The sequence below is a fragment of the Anopheles funestus genome, chromosome 2RL (genome assembly GCF_943734845.2).
Source record: "Anopheles funestus chromosome 2RL, idAnoFuneDA-416_04, whole genome shotgun sequence".
NCBI lineage: Eukaryota > Metazoa > Arthropoda > Insecta > Diptera > Culicidae > Anopheles > Anopheles funestus.
In genome coordinates this window covers 58,214,889-58,236,104 of record NC_064598.1, presented here as the reverse complement: position 1 = coordinate 58,236,104, position 21,216 = coordinate 58,214,889, and the positions used below count along the sequence as shown (strand labels likewise).

At 38.7% G+C, this 21,216-nt stretch overlaps 1 protein-coding gene across 4 annotated transcripts; it reads left to right on the top strand.

The window, feature by feature from the left end:
* The first annotated feature begins 1,279 nt into the window (after window positions 1-1,279).
* Window positions 1,280-18,510, top strand: LOC125766064 (protein Wnt-5). 4 transcript variants are annotated; one of them, XM_049431651.1, is made up of 10 exons: window positions 1,280-1,420; window positions 2,621-2,856; window positions 5,671-7,762; window positions 8,016-8,100; window positions 13,975-14,155; window positions 15,329-15,584; window positions 15,822-16,001; window positions 16,363-16,465; window positions 16,977-17,144; window positions 17,298-18,510. In XM_049431651.1, the coding sequence occupies exons 2-10, from the start codon at window positions 2,687-2,689 to the stop codon at window positions 17,483-17,485; spliced, it is 3,423 nt and encodes a 1,140-aa protein (XP_049287608.1). In that variant the 5' UTR covers window positions 1,280-1,420; window positions 2,621-2,686; the 3' UTR covers window positions 17,486-18,510. The 4 variants fall into 4 exon arrangements, with proteins under 4 accessions (XP_049287608.1, XP_049287607.1, XP_049287605.1 ...); XM_049431650.1 differs by having other exon boundaries at window positions 2,610-2,856; XM_049431648.1 differs by having other exon boundaries at window positions 2,024-2,856.
* The last annotated feature ends 2,706 nt before the right edge of the window (window positions 18,511-21,216 follow it).

Genomic DNA, 21,216 nt, shown 5'->3' with positions numbered 1-21,216 from the left:
TATCCAGGGCGATGCGACAAGTTCGACAACGGCACTGTTAGTGCGTTTGCCATAGCGATAGAAATGGAACGATTTTGGTTTTGTTTTTTTTTATGCAAGGAAAAGCCAGAAGGACGAATATTTTGTGTAGGTACAAACGTAGATAATGTTTCCCGTGTAATGAATGCTCTAGCTAGATGTGTTTAAGTGAAAGGATCATCACATTCACAACGTTTCGGGGAGCGACAGCTCATTAACTCGTACTTGAATTAAACCCTCGTATTTGCTACTGGTAGTAAATGTATTGTACCGTCAATCTGGATAAGGTTTTTTTTTGTCGGCCCAATAACGATGATATGATTCAATAACATTGTCCCCGTTGAATGGTTTCAATCACTTACGATCAACTAACTCAATTACTTAGAAAATAAAGGAAAAATCATTGCTCCGATTTGCAGGGGTTCTACCTAGTATGGATGTGTACTTTTCAAAACTATAATCTTACCACGAGCTATGTTATGGTTTTGTATTGCTAATGTTACGTTAAAGTACTGGAATTGCGTAGAAGTTGAGTGCTGATTTTAGGGTACGTTAGCATGTAGATAAAAATGCAAGTAATTCTAAACGCAAACGTGCTAATGAGATTGCCTGAAAGCCCTGCAAAAATGTAATCTCTCTGATTAAATTTGGCAGAGAAACATTGAGAGCATATAGCTCCGCCCACCTAGCATCAACATGAATGGATATGCAACATTTTTTTTATGCGTACAAATAAACCTGAATGCAACATCGGAAATGAGATCGTCGCACACGCGACTCATTGAACTGTTGTTGTTGTGAGTTCTTTCGTTTAAGCTGGTGTGAGTTGAGTTGTTTTTGTTAAACAAAAAAAACGTACACACAACTTATACCTTTACTGATAGAACCCATTAGAAGAATGAGTGCAGTTACCCTGAGTTCTACAACGAACGAGTAGAATGGTTTTGAAATCGTGAATGTGAGTATCAAAAGAGCACAAAACCTTTGCTTTAAAAATGTATATTTTCATACATACACAATTCAACTGTTAGCACAAAACAAAATCTATGTTTCAATGCACAAAACTTCAGCTCGAGTTAAAATGCAACTGAGCTGACGTGCCCTGTGTAGAGCGAGATGTCTGCACACAACGGCTGCTGCTTGATATCCGTAAGAGTGAGCAGAAGCACCCTATTGTTTGCAAGAGCATATGCTCGTACATGTTGAGAGAGTTTTTTCTCTCCTGCTCGGCTCGGCTGGAATATGAATGTTTTATGTTGCTGGAGCTGCATATAGTCAGCTAGAAGAGATGCTGTGCTTGCTCAGAGTAGTAAATATTCAGTCATGTTGAGATCTGTTGGTGCTGCCGTGTTCCGTGTTGAGTTGTAAACAGCAAGCCTTAGAGACTCCTCATACTAGATCGGTTCGTCCGTCGGGCTTCGGTCAAGAGCTAAATAACAAAGAAATTAATTAAACGCGTATTGGAGGAATGTGGTGATGACGCGATATAATTCACAACCGTGCGGACAGAAACAGTTTCACCACTGTTGTTACATTGCGGCAGCACAGTCAGAAACAGTTGACACGCTTCACATTTTTGCGCTTATATATGCTGGGAGCTTGAACTCGTGAAACTTGAAGAAGTGGAATAAATGCAATGCCATTCTGAGGTTGGTGATTGGTTGCCACGGAAACGGATAAAAGTGAACGGTGTGAATAAAATACGAAAAAAAAAACAAGTGTTACCTCCGCCACAAGTAGGTAATCCCGCAAACCTTTTTCCAGATCGTTTAATAAAGCTACACGATCGTACAGCTCCATCCGGCGACTCGAGATACACAAAAGCTTGGCAAAGTTAGAAAAGGAGGATGAGGAAAAGTTACTATAGTGAAACGTATACTTTTTACCGATACCACATTCAAGGCGCGGTAGCATTACGCAGCGCTTAAAAAACGACATAATTCCACATTTACACAAAGTGGTATTGTTGATCTCGTTCATTGTGTTGTTGGTTTGAATTTCGTAGGTGGTTCCTGTAACGTAATGCATTTCAATCTGGATTTAACATCCTGTAAATTGTATACAGTAGAACGTGTGTAAGTTTTGTGCATTTAAAAAAGGTGTAATATCGTGTATAAATAGAAAAAAAAACTCTTGTACGCGCATCGTGTTCCATTCCATTCAGAAGCGTGAATGTAAACTATTTTAAATAATTTTACAAATCATTTCATACCCATGGATTTGTAGACGAAATGTGTGTATTGTAGATGAAAAGTGAAAGTTCTCAACAATGTGTGCTACAGAAAGATCTTCCTCTATGTTTATGATATTACATCTGTACCAACTAAACCGCTTGTTTCTTGACAAGAACATCGCGACTGATCTTTGCATCTTTCGTACACCCGTGGCAGAAAGGTGTTGTTAGGTTCGGGAGTAGCGATGCCAGAAAATAAATCTGCATTCCAATAAAAAATAAAATCAATAGTTTTGTGCAATACATTAGCTTATGCTTTGTGTGTTTTGTGCACACAGAGAGACGTGCCCAGAAAGTGAAACCGTGAAAATTCAAAACAGATTTGTTTGTTTATTTAACGCATCCAAACTGGTGTAAGTGTATTCGTAGTAAGGTACGCAAATGGCTTTAGTGTGATCAAGAAACTAGTGTCAAACAGTGTCTGTGGAAAGCAAAATGTGTAAAACGAGAAAATCATCATCCAAAAAACCAACCATGATGGCCGCTGGCATCGAAAGTAGCTGCAGTTGGATTATTTTACTGTGGATTGCTACGTCCATCCTCGGTACGACCAGTAGCACGAGTGTGTTGGGAGTTGCGCTAGGACAAGGAATTCCGACTTGGATGTGAGTGAAACAGATCAGCATACAACATGTGTTTGTTATTTTTTCAAAATTTTTCATCCGGAAGTAAATTTTAAGAAGCCCTATTGTTAACCGTCCAATACGTGTTCAAGTGTGTGACACTATTTACAGAAATAGTGTTTTACCAGCACTATAAAGCTGTACAAGTTATGAGTGAATATTCTTTGTCTTGCAAACTATCCATAATGTAGCCCAGATATTCACAATGAAGCTATGAAACGAACATAACTGTTTATTGTTTTAGACTTCCGTCTAAAAATGAACTGTAAAAAAATATATACATATACTGTAAGCTTTACATAAGATTGCCTGTGCACGTATGGTTTACGAAGAAAAGCAAAAAAATACCAAACAAGCATTACAATAAAAAATGCATTGACTTTTAAATTCAAAAACAGTTTTGGTTAGAAATATTAATATTTTATTGCAGTCTATGCAGTCTCATAAAGCAAACTTTTTTATTTTGTGGATGTTTTATATATTTTTGATCAGTAGAGACTAAAGTTAATATATTCAATAGAAATAAAAATTTTACATCCTTTGAAGCAAGCATTCTAGTAGTAGTACCGTGATTAATATTTGAAATAGCACACAGTAGGAATTGGAATCGGATCTAATTTTGTTCCGGAATATAATTTGCTACAAATAAAAAAAAAAATTTAGAAACGTTGCAACAAAGACATGATTTTGTCATGCGATTACCAATTGCACAATATGTAAACTTAACAGATTAAAACGTTTATATTGCTTGTACAAAATTGATACAGCAAACCAAATGGTCTCATTATAATAGCGAACACTACATTGAACATGTTTTGTGTAGCTTTTTAGTTTAGTTCATACACCGTTTGGTTATATATATATTTACAACATATTCCGTAGTATTTGTTTCATTAACATTAACATTACGAGTCATTTTTATTCACTCTGTAGCGCTTCAGTTTAATAGCCACTTTAAACTCATCTAAAGACGATTTGTAAAATGTTTGTGAATCGTGAGCAATGTCCATGAGAGGATGTGTGACGATTACACATGCATTTGCAGCGTTCTGACTTCGTTATGTCTTGATGATTATACCGGAGATTTGGATTAAACGTAGTGCAGAGGTGTTAGAAGTGCGCTTCCCGATTTCTCTGCCTCTAAGCGCAACAAACAGTAAGACGAACGAAGAAAGTGATATAAATTGGGTTGTAAGGAATGGCTCGCACACAATAAATGAAGTTAATTTGCTTCACCGTGTGGAGCAGCATCGGCTTGACACCAGGTTCGTCCAGGCTGATGACAATGACAAAAGTGCACATTTTCTACTCCTTGTGTAAAATTGGGTAACTTAAGCTAGAATGATTGAAAACGTTTACAATTTTTTATCGCGCTTGTCAGTTCAAATTAATTACAATTACTCAACAACAGCACGTCGATCCTTAAATAGACAAGCCTCACTTTTCCAATACAATGCTCAACGGTTTTCAAACAAAACAAGTAAAAAAAACTCAAATAACGCTAATAATTATCTGCTATTAAGGATTAAGCTTACCTCACAGCAAACAGTACTGCGGCAAAAAACGTTCTATTTGCTAAATGCAGCCACGTACAATCCTTACATTGTTGACTTCTTCCCCTAGTTCGAGAGACCCAGAGTGCCAAGGCGTCGTAGTAATATTTTCGGCACGGCACGGAAGGATTGGCTCGTTACAGCCATCAGAGTTTCACTCGGCAATATGATATCGGTAATCCGCTTTCTTTGCCTTTGATACAGACAAAAGGCTTCTGGAAAACAACCCTGGTAACAGCTGGCGGAGATGACGATATTCCGGGTGGATTTAAATCAGCTTCGCCCGAAAACCTTTTTTAACGGGTCGACTCGGCTTTTTCTCAAGCGCTTCCGTAAGTTTATATGGTAAATCGTGATACAATAATGCGCTCTGCACACGGGTTGTTGATGAATCCCTACGTCTGATTGGTGGAATATTGGTCCTACGTGGTACCTCCGAGCCCTTTAGTTACAAAAAAGGGGTTTCACCAAATTGTACCCTGCACTATTCACGAATTCACAACTACGGAACAATATCAGAATAATATATGCGCATTTAGAGAAGAAAAAAAACACACACACACACATATCACAAGCTCTGCAACAACAAAAAAGTCCATTGTTTCATCCCAGATGAGGAATAATGTAATCGATCAATGTTATCGAAAGAGCAAGGTATGGAATAAAAAAAAAACAGTAACTTCCAAAAACTTGTCCAGAAGAAAAAGAAATAATAAATTTAATTATATTGCTTCGTGTGGTTCATCATTTTAATTGCAACAAGGTGCGAACACGAAACGGCGAGTTACTGCTATGAGTTCATTACAGTTCATTGAAATGATTTCTTATTACTTTTCACAACACGCTTAGCAAACAAGATCTTTAACATGATTGCTACATATAATTGATTTGGAGTATCTAAGAAACCAGCCGGATATATCAAGAAGTTATTCTAATTTTAAGCAGCTTTCGGTTTATTTTACTGTGGCGAATCCATTGGCGGAACGTTTGAAGCAGCTGAGCACAAAGCAATGTTACAATATTGCAGAAACCAATATTTTTGGGGATTTCCAAGAAGAGAGGATATTTAATAAAATTGAACCTAGCTAATTCGATTCAAATACATAAAGGAATATGTAATTGAAGATTTTGAGTTTTACATAAATCCCGCACAAAGAGGTGGGAATTTTGTAATTAGTGTTCTAATGTTAGTTCCATTTCTAATTTCGAATGTTTTCTCATCTATCGTTTATTATTTTTGCAGATCCCTGGGAATCAATTCTCCTTTTATTGTGTTCCGAGCGGAACAGGAGGTGCTATCCAATAATAGCGTGTTGCTGAATCTTACAGACATACGGAACAAGCTTAAATCGGTACATAACCTCGATCATTTCATCCGACCGATCGACGGTAATGCTGAAAATAAAAACACAAGAACAGATCCGTTCGCAACTCCCAAAGGGGCGGTTGGCGGTAGGCTAGGCACTACTGCCGGCAGCACTAACACACCACCTGCTGCTGCGCCACCAGTCTTTAGCGCCGAGAGTGCGTTCGGCGGTGGTAATGCTTCGATAACCTTCCTCACCACCGTAGCCCCCTCGTTTGTGAACCACTTTGAGAAAAGCAACGGCAACGACGGAGAGCCCGGTGTACGACCGATATTGTCCATGAGGAGCAAAACTCCCCATACACCGAGTGTACTAGGTTCCGGAGATCATATGATATCCGACGATGATGGAAGTGACGGCAATGGTAAAAAGGAGCGCAAGTATATCATTCCACTGGCGCTGAAAACGTCCACGAACGAAAAGGAAAAAACTTCATCCGTATTCCACGGTTCGTCTACCAATATCGACGATCTGAAACGGCATATTTTGATGTTGCAAAATTTGACTCAATCCGATAAAAACTTTCAAAGCAAATTTGTAGTATTTCCCTCGCTGCAGAAAAACGGAACTGAAAGAATCGGACAGAATGCGGCAACCACTACGCCGGCAACAGTTTCACCGCATCATTTATCGTTGGCAACTGGATCCTCCTCAAAGGATGTGAAGGAGTATCGAAACTTTGCCCCGTCGAATCGTGGCCAAAGCACGAAAGGGGAAACAAATACCACAAACAATCGGTCCGGGGTCCGGTCTCAGATCTCCTCCTCGATCAATGTGCCAAAGAAAGCATTCCCGGACTCGCACGACATAATGTCTGACAAGAAAGAGGAGGGACTGCAAGCGTTCAAAGCGGAAAAAATCACTATCGTGCCGCAAGTATTTTTGCAGAACGATCAAACAAGTGAAACTGTCAGCGATAAGGAGCACAACTTGAACGAATCTGCCAATCGTGTGGCTGCCGATAGCGCTAAGATGACGGCTATATCCCAGGTCGACAATGGTTCACCGTTTTCCAGAATGCGCGAAACGAGGGAAAAAAATGTTATAAGAAAGTTTGGACATAAATCAATGGCATCTGCTAGCAGCAAAAGTGAGCAACGAAGCGGACCCGGCCCGGAGGTTGGCATTCTAACCAATGCTAGAAACAATCAAACGGTTCGTACAACTGCGCATATGAGAACTAGTGGCGCTACGAATAAAAGGAAAGGATTCCCAATCCGTGCGGGATCGGTCGAGATCGAAGAGCAGCAGCGGTGGAACATGAATGGACCGAAGTTAAACGAAACGTCACCGTCATCACCAAAACCGACCGCGGCGAAAGGGGAAGGGAAAAAGAAACAACGTAAAAATGGTAAGCGTCGGGGAGGAAAGCAAAAACCCATCAAACTCAATGGGCCAAAAGAACAGCCAAAAACGGTAATATTGAACGACGACGCTTCGGTACTACAAATGGATGATATTGAGCGTACCAGCAGTAGTGACGCGCACCGACAAGAGGTGAAGGTTGGCGTACGGCTTACCAAGCCAGGACGTTCCACCGGAAGCCGGAAGAGGTCTTCATCATCCTCTCGTGTGCGGCGCAATGAGAATGGTGGCATACAGCTGGCAGTCAGCAAACAACAACAACAACAACAACAACAGCAATTGTACGCTTCCACCGGACGGCTGCATGGACAGATTGGCAGAGATGGACGGTACGAAAGTCGAATGGCGGCGGTCGGTTCTTTGGAGTCGTTAACCGGCACAATGGACCAACTCACGAATGAAGGATCCGGTGAGAACAACAATAGAAGTCACAATTACCGTAATCGGACTTTATCAGCGGATGGCAATGAGAAAGATATTGTGGATTTGAATCCGGATCTATGCTACACGCTCAGCGCACTAAGTGGCGGGCAACAGAAACTGTGTGCTCAGCACACGAGCATTATGCCAGCAATCAGTCGTGGAGCTCGGGCAGCCATACAGGTGAGCATTTCAATTGGGTATCTCTGATGAAAAGGAATGTTGTTCTGTTGGAACAGGAATGCTGATCCTTGACTGTCCGCACTTGTCTGTGTGTGTGTTTGGGGAAAGGGAAGGCTGAAGCAACTGCTGGTGCAGTGATTGATCAGGAATGCATCAGTGTTGAGCATAGTTGTAGCTAGTAGATGTGCTTGTTGCTATCTTCTATTCTGTACTCTAACCGTTCGTACTCTATCGTTTCCCGCTATCGTTGAAGGAATGCAAACATCAGTTCCGGAACCGACGGTGGAATTGCAGCATCGTAAATGATGATACCGTTTTCGGACCCATATCAAATATAGGTGAGTAAACAACAGTAATATTTAAGCTTAGGCAATCGAGTTCTAGTTCGGCACACCATCAATGTTCGCTCTTGTGCAACAAAAGCGCAATGGAAAGGAAAGTAATTGAAACAAACCCTACCACGGATGAAGTAACATTTGCATCTACACAAGGCAGCACAAGGCAGAAACCCATCTATCTAGAGCACAAACGTAGGTGTGTTTTAGTGTGATTAAACACGGCTGACCGTAGTGTGATGAAGATGAAAAGCAAATACCTAGCACTGCTGCTTAAATTCATTTCATAGATTAATTTGTTAATGACATTGGAAAAGAGCAATTTTAAGATGATCTCACCAAAACAACAAGGAAGGATTAGATTACAATAGTTTAGTGTGTTTACCCTAGGTAGCTATGTACATCAGTGGTCCCCAACCTATGGTTCGCGGACCACTTGTGTCCGTGGCCAAGTAGAAGTGGTCCGCGGAAGACATTTTCGGTCGTTGGACCGATTATTTTAACACTTTTTGTTTACCATTTCAAGCGTTTTTACGTAACGAAATCATTCTACGCTTCTCGATGTGTCAGATTGTGGACAATTATAATTTTGCTAATGTTTTATTTAAAAATCGTCTAAACAGTGGTATACATACATTACGAGTTCGTTCATAGATGGCACATGTGGGCCGCGATATGCTTATGTCGAACAAAAAGTGGTCCGCGGTACTAAAAAGCTAGGGGAGCATTGATTTACATGATAGGGTATGTGCAGTATGATGGCAATGGCAGCTAACATAGAATGACTGTTTTCGACAACAATCGGTACGGGCCCAGAGCACTGATGGGTTCAGATTTGTTGCAATAACTATTGACAAGCTTTACAATTAATGCGTCGTTTCTGTAATCTATTATACAGTCCAGTGACATATGAATTTGAACCAAGTCTATGCTGAGATGAGTCTCTGAGTGGTTCCCTGTTCAGCTTTGCAAAATCGCCCAAATCAGATATTAAATTTGGTTAAAATGAAGCTTGCGTTTAAGTAGTATAGACTTCACTTAATTTTGCAGCAAATTCGTCAGAAATGCTGTGTCTAAAACCATTATTTCTCGAAAGTTACGCGTATTTCGCGTTTACTTCTGTTCTTGGCTATATCAGTATGTTTTATCAATCAATATTTTTGTAACAATATTATTTTTTAACATACTAACATACTATTGGCCTGCTTGTAGATTGAAATCATTCGTTTACGCAAATGGCCGCCACAGCGCGTGCACAAACGAGAAAAAAAACATTTATACCGATGAATGCTGGTGGTCTACGACCACCCATGAAAAACAAAACAAAAAAAAACTACACCAAAGTTACCACTAAGTACGACGAACCTACATGGATGTTACGGTACATTAGCAGAAGAAAACTACCCTGGAAAAATATGAACATGGAACACCCGGTGTCCCATTTGTTCGTTTCTAGAACAAGTCCGTAACCAATTTCCAATTTTCTACGCATGAAATGGCGTGACCAGGGCCTAAAGTTGCAATGCTTACCCGTCTGCCGTTGCCTGTCCGTGGTCATGGACATAGCTTGGATTTTCTAGGTAACTGACTAGCGATGCAAAATTAAGGACACCCTTTGTTGTTGTAAGCAATTGATAACACAGTAAAAATGATTCTTCTGCGCCCCATGTGACCGTGTTGTACATGTGTGTGGTCGGCCACACTAAACCATTGTTGGTGTTTTGTCACAAAACGGGTCCGGCCAAAAAAAAGGGTGCATATGCACTACTGCAACTGATGTGACGTTTTAAGCTGCCACACTCGTACGTTCCAATGGGTTTTTGTCTGCTATGTTTTGCGAGAGAGAGAGAACATAGTAACGTAAAACGGAACACTTTCTAGTTACAGCAAATTATAGATTCGTAAAAATGTTTCCCTTACATTTCAATAACTGTGCCATATGATCGTTATCTGTTTTCTTTTTTCGCAACTAAAGTGTAAAGAAGATAGAAAACAGTGTGTGCTATCCTTCCAATGTAAGATGTACACAAAGAGATGTACGATACAGGTTCGAGTCATTGCAACAGGTGGTCAATTAGTAACGAAATCACGTTGTCATGAGCATTCAGTGACTGTTTCCAAACCCAAAGGGCTGCGGATTTGATTCGTCGTTGTGATTCAAACGATATTGAAGTGTATACAGGCTTCTCATAATTGTGCGGGTTTTACAGAGATTTTTTGTTGTTGATGATATTTCATCTTCATCGCAGATCGTTCCATTGAAGGGAAACGCCCCTATTAGGCTACGTCTACCCTTAGAGAAGGCAGATACAGATGCCGTCGGTTTTGTATATTTAAATTTACTTGTGGAATGATGAAGAAAGTTCGTCTTTCGTTGGCTCATGCTTAACCCAACCACCTGTTTTCTTGATGTGTTTTTTTTTTGTCGTCGTATCTTCTGCGGCTTTGCACTAGATGCAGACATGTTCTTGGTTCGTAGATTCATTACAAATTTTAATGAGGTCTGGGTTAGATACTATAATATTCAATTAATAAGATACGAGCAACAGAAAAACCCCCGAGATCGAGGGTATGAAAAGGTTTTTGGTTGTGTAACAAAACCCTGTCCTACGTTTTTTTTGTGAAAAAGTTCAATATTTAATTGAATAGAATGAATTTCATTTTTGTTTTCAAAATAAAGAAATAACAATCGGTTTGATAATAGTAGTAGCAGCCACTTTGAGGACTATAATAGGTTAAAGTATTTGAGAATATTTCAAACTGTGGTTTGTTTTGTAGCGCTATACGTTATACTTCAGCCGCATGCTGTTCTCATATACAAAGCATATAACGCGCTTTGTTTTGCTTATTTACTTTAATTTGTGGCTAACATTATGGCAAATACCAATTGGGACGCATATACCCAAAGTACGGTTAATAAAGTAGCATCATTGCTTTTTCATAGAATAATGCAAATTTAATGAATTCCTTGGAAGACCGCACTTCGGCCACCACGGCCGCTTCATTGCCTCCAGCCGACCAGCCTGCCTGCCTGCCTGGTCACATTGTGGTACGTTCTCCTACAAGGATAACATTGTAGAAAAGCAAAAGAATGATGCGGTTGAGAGCCGCAAAGGCAAAAGCTCGGGGCTGCAGTAGAAACAAACATTGTAAAGGAAAGAAAATCCCAAGCATGGCATATCACTCCAAGCAGCCAACCATCCAACCGGAAAACGGCTCCCATTCGTTACGAAAATGAGATGAACTTCATTACGCTTACAAAAGATTTACTCACAAATATTACAATAACAGTTGACTTGCTTGGGTTCGCTTGCAAAATCCATCGGAGTTTTTGGAGCCATTCGCTCGTCCTGCTTAAAGAAACAAGGACGAAATTACTACCCTTCTGTCTTTACAATGTGATTTCAGAAATTCAGTAGCACCGTCTGCCCATATACTATTCGGTTCAGCGTTAATCAGATTTGACTCACCAAGAACGCCTTTGCCTTCCATGTTTTGACAAATCAAAAAGAGCCAAAACTTTGATTAGCACCCGAAGATGACAGCAAATTTGTGGTAAATGTGTAAAAATCAAGCCAAAATGATGTGCTCATAAAAATGTGATGGATATTACGCATCACGCAACCGTAAATCGGAGTAATGATCGTGTGAAATTTTGTAGCAAGGTGAATCATTTATATACGTTTCATGTAAGACATCATTATGGACTGTTTTTGGTTTTGCGTCGTTTTTGAATGAACGATGTATGATATCCATGCTTGCACAAATATTTTTGGAAAGCAATGAACCTAACCAGCTATAAAATGTAATGTTGTATATTATCAGTTAATTGATTTTGTACATTAGAACGGTACATAATTTTACACACAAAACGCACACAATAAAAAAATATGTGTGTGGATGAACTCTTCTGCATGTGGCTAAATATGAAATAAGTTTTTTTCCCTGTTGGGCACTGGTGAGAAGAATATGATGACCTCTGATAACGCACGTATCTGCTGTTTACTTTAGGCTTAAAGTAGTAATTATGAATATAAAATTAATTTTAAACACAAATACCAGATAATGGTGAAATGCATAAAAGGTATGTATAGTACACGCAGCTTTGGGAGGCCCGGCGGGGTATGTGATAATCAGGGTCGGTTTCACAAGACAGTAACGGGTATTAAATCCCATCCGGATCGTCTCCCCCGCCCCGACGTAGCAAGGACCGACTATCTGGCTGCGAGGTAAAAATAATTCTAGTAAGCCAGAAATGGCCGGCATAACCTTAGAAATCGCTATTCATGAAGAATCGCAAAGCACTTTGAATGTTTCTTCCTCTCTTTGGCTTGACGACTTACTAGGTCATGCGCGCCATAGAACTGTTGGACTTACTTATTTATTTTACGTACCAGGATAGTCCATCTTTTTCTTAAGGAAAAGTCCGCTCCCGATAATATTCGATCCGTCATCTTTTTTTTTGCAATAAAGTAACAAACAGTTATAAACAATATAGTATTTTATGTATTGTTTTACTGATTCAATTCGGACCACTGAAAGCTACGATAGTTTTTCTGCTTAACCAAATAAACATTGTGCTTTTGTAACAATAGATTTTATTTTTTTTTTAAACACTCAAAGTTGTTCAAATTGTCTTCTTCTTTTGAGGAACTAAAACCTCAACAGGTGTTAGCCTGCCATTACTAGCTTTGCTTTACTTTATTTACCTTTAGCAGGATAGTTCAGTTCTGCGTACAAGTTTCCAAATTTTAAGAATTAAAAAGTAAATTTGAGAGTGGCTAAGTGGATTTAAAGAAGTGATGCTTCTTTAAACATACTTTTATTCGCACTTTTTTCCTAGTTCTGGTAAACAACGATGAGAATCAGAATGGAATATCTGAAATGGTGGAGAAATACCAGCTGATGTAAAAAAAATTATCCGCATATTAATTATAAATTACAAATTATCAATATTCAAAATTCCAAATACATGGAATGAAGTATATGTATCGTATATTCAGAAATTGCACTATTTATGAGGTTCATTTTTTTCTTCTTCTTGACATGCCTTACTAAACTTTTTACCACGTATAGATTTTACCCCACCGAATAGTACCGATCCTGTCGTGTGAAAGACCGTCGTTGCTATCGCTAATAAAATTGATTTATTTGTAGCTAAAGAAAAGAAAGTAGTTCTGAGTACTTAGTAAAGTTCTGAGTAAAAATTCGAATAATCATAAAAGCTATGAAGCATTGCTCTCCTGTATTTATTGTGCAGAAATGTCCCTTGTTCATTGGTTTTAGTCGATGCGTGTAAATGTAATTGTTTTAAGGAACTCATTTGCGTTAATTTCATACTTGAATAATTTAACGACGAAATATGAATTAAGGAATAATAATAAGTAACAACAAAAAGTATTTTCATTTTTTGTCGTTTGATGCGTTGCATGAAAATTTAATTCTAAATTTTATCAATTCTCTTTACAATATTACGAATTCAACGTATAGGTAGGAAAAGTTATTTTAATTCTTCTTGGCATAACGTCCTACTAAGATAGTTGACATTACATGATTAGTACACATAATTTTAGTACGTAGCCCAACAGTCAACCTTTGTTACCTCTACGAGAGACCAGTCTGGATATGATATTGTAACGGTTCTGTTACGGGATAGATCGGTGTCGCTATCACAAGCACTATCGGGCCTATACCATCTGAACAAAATAATAGTTAATATTGTAAGTCAAACTATATTTACACTAACGATATTGCCATTATTCCGCTACATTTTATGCAATTGTTAAATGTGTTCGAATCTCAATGTTCAAATATTGTGGTTGGTAAAGCGTAGATGACAAGAAGCAAAGGTAACCATTTGCTGTATTCCATTTTTAGGATCTCCAGAGATGGCGTTCGTGTATGCAATGGCCGCGGCTGCAGCGTCTAGCTTTATTGCACGGGCTTGCCGTGATGGCCAACTGGCTTCCTGTGGTTGTTCACGAAGCAGTCGACCCTCCAAGCTTAACGAAGACTGGACCTGGGGTGGATGCGGCGATGATATGGAGTATGGCTACAAGTGAGTACAAGCCAAATGTACAAATCGCACGGATCTGTTCTTGGCACTGGGGCAGTACGAACTCGACTCGAGAGTGGTTATTATGCATGTAATATCCTATGCAAGAGGTGCACGGTTTAGTCGTTATTTTGTAACACCCCTACTGTAGGCCGGCAAAAGATCTGGGATCGAGAAACACCCAGTTTGGTTTATGCTTATGACGCACCATATTTCAAAAACACACGATGACACTCGACGTCGAGAACAGCAGCGTGTGCATATGCCTGTATTATCTTTTTGGCAGGGATTTACATATGCTTGTCATAATGATAGTGTACGAGAGGTTTGATCTTGTGAAACGTGTTTCTAAACACCGCTCTGGGTGTTTGCAGTTTTTTATGCAGAGACCCCGGTACAAACGACCGGGATGAGTTGTTGCTAATTGTGGGCGATTAAGGTTAATTTTTGGCAGCTGGTCAATGGGGAAGTCGTTTAGGGTAGGCTAAACTGTACAGCAAAGTATCTGTTCAGCTCTTTGCACATTTAGTGGCATTCGTGCAAATGGTGGCAAAATGTAACTATGTTAAAGTACATAAAAACTATGCAAGTTGGACATTATTACTTTATTGTCTGTAATACCAATCAGTTCTTAGAACATTCTTGTGGTATTATTAGAGAGTAATATCACCTAGTTCTTAGAAATAATTTGACGTATTGATATTTGACAATTTGATGCTTTGAACAATTGATATAACAACTAAACCTCATTTAGTTTCAGTTCTGATGATCAGCATTGGTTTTATGTTTGTATTTAATGATTTGCCCAAAAAAAACGTTGCTGCCGCAACACGTTCCTTACGTACATGTTCCAGTCATAGTATAAAAATTGGATGAATTTATCGTCCCGATTTGTCGAGTTAAGCATAATCGTACAATTTATTCGAACACAAAACCAAAAACCCAAGCTTTTCTATTACGCTACGATACACATTTACGAAGGACATTTTTCACCGTAAGTGGTGCACATAGTTTTTAAGCGTAAGGTTCGCCTGTACGACTACAATAGCAATATAAATTGCAATTCATCTGTCATCTTGTGGACGGTTGAGTTTCGTTCGCCAGTGTAGCTGTATATTTGATGCTAATGGTTTGCTTTTTCCCCCTTATCAAATTCTGACTCATTACGCGCGTTAGATTTACGCAAACTTTCATCGACATTCGTGAGAAGGAGAAAAAACGGGGCACACGTGGCTTAGTATCAATTCCGGCCAAGTATCCGAAAATAATCGAACGTCTATTGGACGCACTAAACGATACCACCAAAGCGGGCGTAATGCTGAACGAAACGGATACGATTCTTCGACCGGAGGACCTAGAGAAGCTACAGGATAAAATAGCAAAAGAGATCGCCAACTCGAATCTTAATCCGAAGGAAATCAGTGACCTACAGGTAAGAGCATAATATAGGTGCTAAGAGTTTGCTTATCTCGCAATAAAGCAGAGTTAGCTTCCCACACTACGATGTTGCGGAGGTTTAGCTACGAGTCGTGTTGAGCGATAGCACCAACTCGTCCAACCATTCCACCGTGTGCCAGGGCAAACTGGGACCGTGTGGTTTTTAAAGATCTCATGCATTTCTCATGGTTTGTTTTCCTCTTTTCTTCTCATCTTTTGTGATTATGATTAGGAACGGATTAACAAGGAAATCACCAACTCCGAGGTATTCAACCTGAAAAACGTCAACATTTATGATAAATTGAAAAAGATATTCCGAAAACCCGAGAAAACGCTCAACGGTGTACAGTTTAGTGCGTCGGCCAAGGCACGAGCCCTGATGAATTTGCATAATAATGAAGCTGGTCGTCGGGTAAGCAAAACACAAATGGACTTCCCTTTATATTGGCTACACAGTTGTCGGTTTCGAAGGGGTGTATGTGTGCGAGTGTGTGAAAGGATACGTTGGTTATTCAACTAGACACAGGGCCCGTACCACTAAACTAATACGATTTATTTTAAGCCCACAAGTAGAATGGAGCCGGCAACATGATTACAAATTTGGTTGTTCATTATTTTTTTTTGTGCCCAAAAAATGTGATTTAATTTGAAAGGGATTGAAAAAAAGAAGATACTTTAGCCTCTACCCCTTTCTTGAGTGATCGTTGTGGGAATTGTCGCTTGACTTTAAACTATACACAAATGTTAACTGTTTACTGTTTATCATTGCTTAGGCCGTCATTAAAAAATCACGCATTATCTGCAAATGCCATGGAGTATCGGGTTCGTGTAGTTTGATCACCTGTTGGCAACAGCTGACGTCGATAAGAGAAATAGGTAAGTTACAGTCGGTTGTTAATGCTGGTTTTCATTGCAAACTTAACTCTGAGTAAAATGTAGATTCAATCCTCTTGTTTAAACATTCAAAATATTTTACAACTTTTTTCAAACTGACTTAGTGTTTCATTCATAGCAGTCTATATTCACGTATCTTTGGTTATGTTCTGAAGTTTACGATTTCTTCAGCAATGCGTACTTCCTATGCTGGCTTGTCACGCATTGTAATAGTTACAGTCCTTACTACAGGCTGATTGTATGCCTTGTTTATATGTTAACCTACTACTAATGTTCTTTTCAATTGTATACTGTGTGTAGCGCTATGAAACTAGCCTTCATTTAAATATCGTACATTCCATACCCATTACACAGTAATTATGTAAATATTGATTTATTTGTCGTAGCCGATTAAAGCTACATAAACGTACCATCGTTATAATTTTAATGAGAAAATGAAACAAAAATCAAGCAAAACATAATAGTAATCGTGTTGCGTTTTTTATTTTCAAAGGTGACTTTTTGAGGGAAAAGTACGACGAATCAACGCAGGTTAAAGTAAACAAACGTGGTCGGTTGCAGGTAAAGGATCCACGGTACAAAATACCATCTGCTTTAGATCTCATCTATCTTGACGAGAGTCCAGACTGGTGTCGAGTCAATCGACAACTAATGTGGCAAGGTAAGAACTTTCAGTATAGTTTTTTTATTCGTATATAACGGCAGGATCATATTGCTTAGTTTTTTAAAAAGTATTTTATTATATATGGTCCATTAAGCTAGAGTATAGTTTCGTAACAAATTGCAATAAATTTTGTTTTTATATTTTTTTTAGGAACACATGGTCGTGTATGTAATAAGACTTCCTCTGGGCTAGATGGATGCTCCATACTATGCTGCGGAAGAGGTTACAACACGAAGAAGATTATCGTGAAGGAACGCTGTAATTGTAAATTTCAGTGGTGTTGCCAGGTCAAGTGTGAAGTCTGCACAAGAAGCATCGAGGAATATACGTGTAAATAATAGAATAAAAAAACGAATGCGAAATGTGCAGAAGCTCTACTGTGAAATGAATCAAAGGTTACGGATCATTCGCGCAAAACAAAAGTATACTCGTTATTCAGGTATATGAATCCTCTCCATATAGGTTTTATCGTTAGATTAGTACAATCGAGCCATAAACAGTTTGATAACAGGTCATCGGAAACACAATCGGGACAAATTGTCTCAGACTGACTACACAATGCTGACTATATTATTTGCATTCAAACATTCCGCTGACGCTCGTTATACGTTTCTTACCACCATGCTACAATAGAAAATAACAGTGAGTAACCCAGTTCCGATTCATTCTCCATTAGATACTGCCGGTGCATGATAGTCAGTTGTAAATATCAGTTATTTCAGTGCGTGTTAAGAGTATTTCTAAAAACAAAATCACACAGTATTATTAGATACAGTTTTACTTAATGCATTAATTTAATAAGCTACGATAAGTTTCTGGAAGGAATTGGAATTGATATTATGAAGGGCGCAACATTTGGCAATAAGCAACTCATGAACTTGCAGAACGATGATCCATCGAAATTTGAGATAATTTTCTTCTATTTCGTGTGTCGTAAACATGTAACAAATTCTACTGTAGATATTGAAGTTTTAGTAGCAGAGATTGAAGCTCGAGCACGGTCAAACTAGCTTTTTAACATTTAATCTATTTAAGCAACAACTGTCCTGTAGTTATACTTCGCAGATTTTGTAAAATTTGATGCCCGGTATGGGACAGATTCTCCGTAAGCGAGAAAGTGAGTTATTTCTTCAGTATTTGCTTGCTTTAAGATTCACAGGCATGTCCTGAATTCTCTTATTAGCTACGAAACGAATTAATAACCTGCCTATTTAAGTGATATAAGCAAAGGAGCACTTTAAATGAATTATTATTGTACTTTTCATTCCAAACATGTTACAGACGTAAGCATGAGCGCAAAGAAGCAATAAAAATCTTAAATCGATCGTCGGAAACCAACGTTGGTTTCTGAACGGTGACAGTACCATGCGGCTATTAAGAACACATTATCGCTACATGATGTTCTACAGGACATAGTTATAAAGGCTATCATATTTGCTATTGCCTTTAACGGCTAACGACATTCAAACATACTTGTATGGAGGCAAATCAAGTGTTTTATAATATTTTATTTGTATTAAGGTTCTGCGTATTGGATGACAAAGCGGTAAGTACATTCTGGTTTTTATGTACCCTCTATTTAGTTTAGTATAACACTATTTCCATTGATGAAAGCGGTCGAGGGAAATACAGTTAGCCAAAACATACTCGCAAACCTGTGCATATGGTTTTCAAGGAAAAAACAACCCATTGATAATGCTGGGGCCTCGGCTGTCCATATCATTCCTTGGAAAACGTTCGTTCTCGGTTTAAAGGGGTCCCTGGCTGCTCTGTGCGATTAAGCGGGAGGGCCTACAAATTCACAACCTCGTCACCGCTGAACCTGGTGCCCCGGCTATCCATATGATTCTTTGGAAAACGTTCGTTCAGGGTCTTAAAGGGGCCTCTAGTGTTCGAGTTGCGGATAGTAAACGAGGGAGAAGGGGGGGGGGGGGGGGGGGGGAACACACTTCAGCTTGGGCTCCGTTACGTATGAAGTGTTCTGTCGCCTTTGGGGGGCCCCTCCAAACGACGGGGCCCTAGGCGGACGCCCACCCTTACATCCGCTACTGTAGACATGTATAATATATGTCTACTATACATGTATAATAACTCTATAAATATGTAAGTACTGGAAACTCATTGTTTAATCTGTATTACTACTACAGCAAAAAGTGTTCGAAAGACGTACTCTTTCTTAAATTTGTTCCTTAATTGCAATCTATGTGAAGAGACCCACACGAATTAACTAAACTTTATCCTACTGGCTAACCAGTCTCTCTTCACACACTGTAGACATTTTTCCTTCAGTAGAGGCGTACGTTCATGAACTCCAGAGATATTCAAAAATCTCCAAATCATTAATGAATGTCCAAATCATTCATTTATCTTTTTCTTTCCTTTTTTTCCTTCTTCGAAACGATTGTTGGTTGAAATTTTTTTCTCACGCTTTAATATGGTCAGATGGAAAAAAGCGCGAAATTTTGGGCGACATTAATGCTAGTATAGTACATTCGATAATTTATTGATAAAATCTATGCAAGTTCACACAATTGGATAGCCAAAATAAGCATATTTCAAGGGATCATTTCAAAATTTTCAATAGTTCGAGTAGTTTAAAACTTTATGAACATTATATATAATCTCGGAACAATGTACAGTATTTCAGCATTTTAGCAATGTAATATGCAGAATTTCTGCCCGTTGTATAAGATGCACCTGTTTGTCGAAATTTGGCGTTGAAAATTAGAGGTGCATCTTGTACATGGGCATCACTATCACTAAGGAGTAAAATCAAGAATTCATTTATACTACGGGAAATAGACGGAACACATAATCAATACCAATTTTTGTTTTCAATTTTAATTAAAATTAATTAAAATTGGATTTTTGGTAACTATTTAAAAACAACCTAACTGACTGGCTTGAATAATGGCTTAAATGAGTGTTTAAACAAAATTCCGGTGGTAATGTCCGTTTGCAAATGTCATACATATAATAGCTCTTTTTTCGACGTTTCGCATCAATGTATTTCCGGTTCAATAATGCAATTATCTACATTGCTTGATATGACGACACAACCCATGTACATATTTCCTGGTGCGGTAAAAGTCAGTTGTGGTTAAATCTGGTTTACGAGGTCGAAATCGCCCTACTTTGAAAACAAGCAATTGGAGAGCAATAGATGTGACGCGGCTTCTTTCAATTGGTAATAATTGTTTAGCGGTCTATATTATTGTGCAAAAAGTGTGAACAAATCAACTCTTACCATGGGACTGTTGATCACGTCGAGGCACCGAAATTTGATAAAACTCTGCGATGTCCGGGCTTATGACTGTTATGTTATAACCTTCGGAGTAGGTGTAATATGACCGCAATACACCGGTGTGAAAGCACGTCAGATTTGCGTCATAAAGAAGCTTTTTGATTTTTTTTACCATTTTTGCAGGTTGTGGAAATTTCAAGTTTTAATTCAAGGTAAAAATTTTATTGGGCTGAAGTTTGTAAAACACAAACAAACATGGCGATCTGTAAACTCCTTTTCATAATATTTGATTTGATGTGCTGAAGGTGTCGACATGACAGGGACCGGATATGAAAATCTCGGTACCAAAAACTGCAAGAACATTTCCACAAAAAAGTACGATTTTTTAAAAATTTAGTTCATGATCATCATGATACAAAAGCATTGTAGCATATCTGCTAAACATCTTATCATAATTTAAATGTTATACAGTATAAAGTTAGAAGATTTATCACGTGATAGGAATCCCAAGGTCTACCCAAGGTAAGGCCTTGATGCCTCCATCAATCCAGTAAGAGAATTCTCTTTCAGATTTCTATGATCGCCTGGACGATCAAGTCCGCCTAGGTGATGAAGTTTGTCGTCCGAACTAAAAGTCGTTGATACAGCGATAACATAACTAACCTTACACATTCGGCAAATGTGACGCGAGTACGAACGGAAAGGCGAAGTAAACATTGTAAACTGTTTTAGTAAACAAGTACTGGACGAAGAAAAACGAAGTAAACAAAAACTGGATCGGATGCATATACAATTATTCTAAATGATATAGTAATACCCGTCGTA

Excerpts from the sequence above, each read along its gene's own strand:
- LOC125766064 (XM_049431651.1), top strand. The coding sequence starts at position 2,687 with ATGTGTAAAACGAGAAAATCATCATCCAAAAAACCAACCATGATGGCC. Across the intron at positions 2,857-5,670 it reads CAAGGAATTCCGACTTGGAT|ATCCCTGGGAATCAATTCTC; the intron begins GTGAGTGAAACA and ends TTATTTTTGCAG. Across the intron at positions 15,585-15,821 it reads AGGAAATCAGTGACCTACAG|GAACGGATTAACAAGGAAAT; the intron begins GTAAGAGCATAA and ends GATTATGATTAG.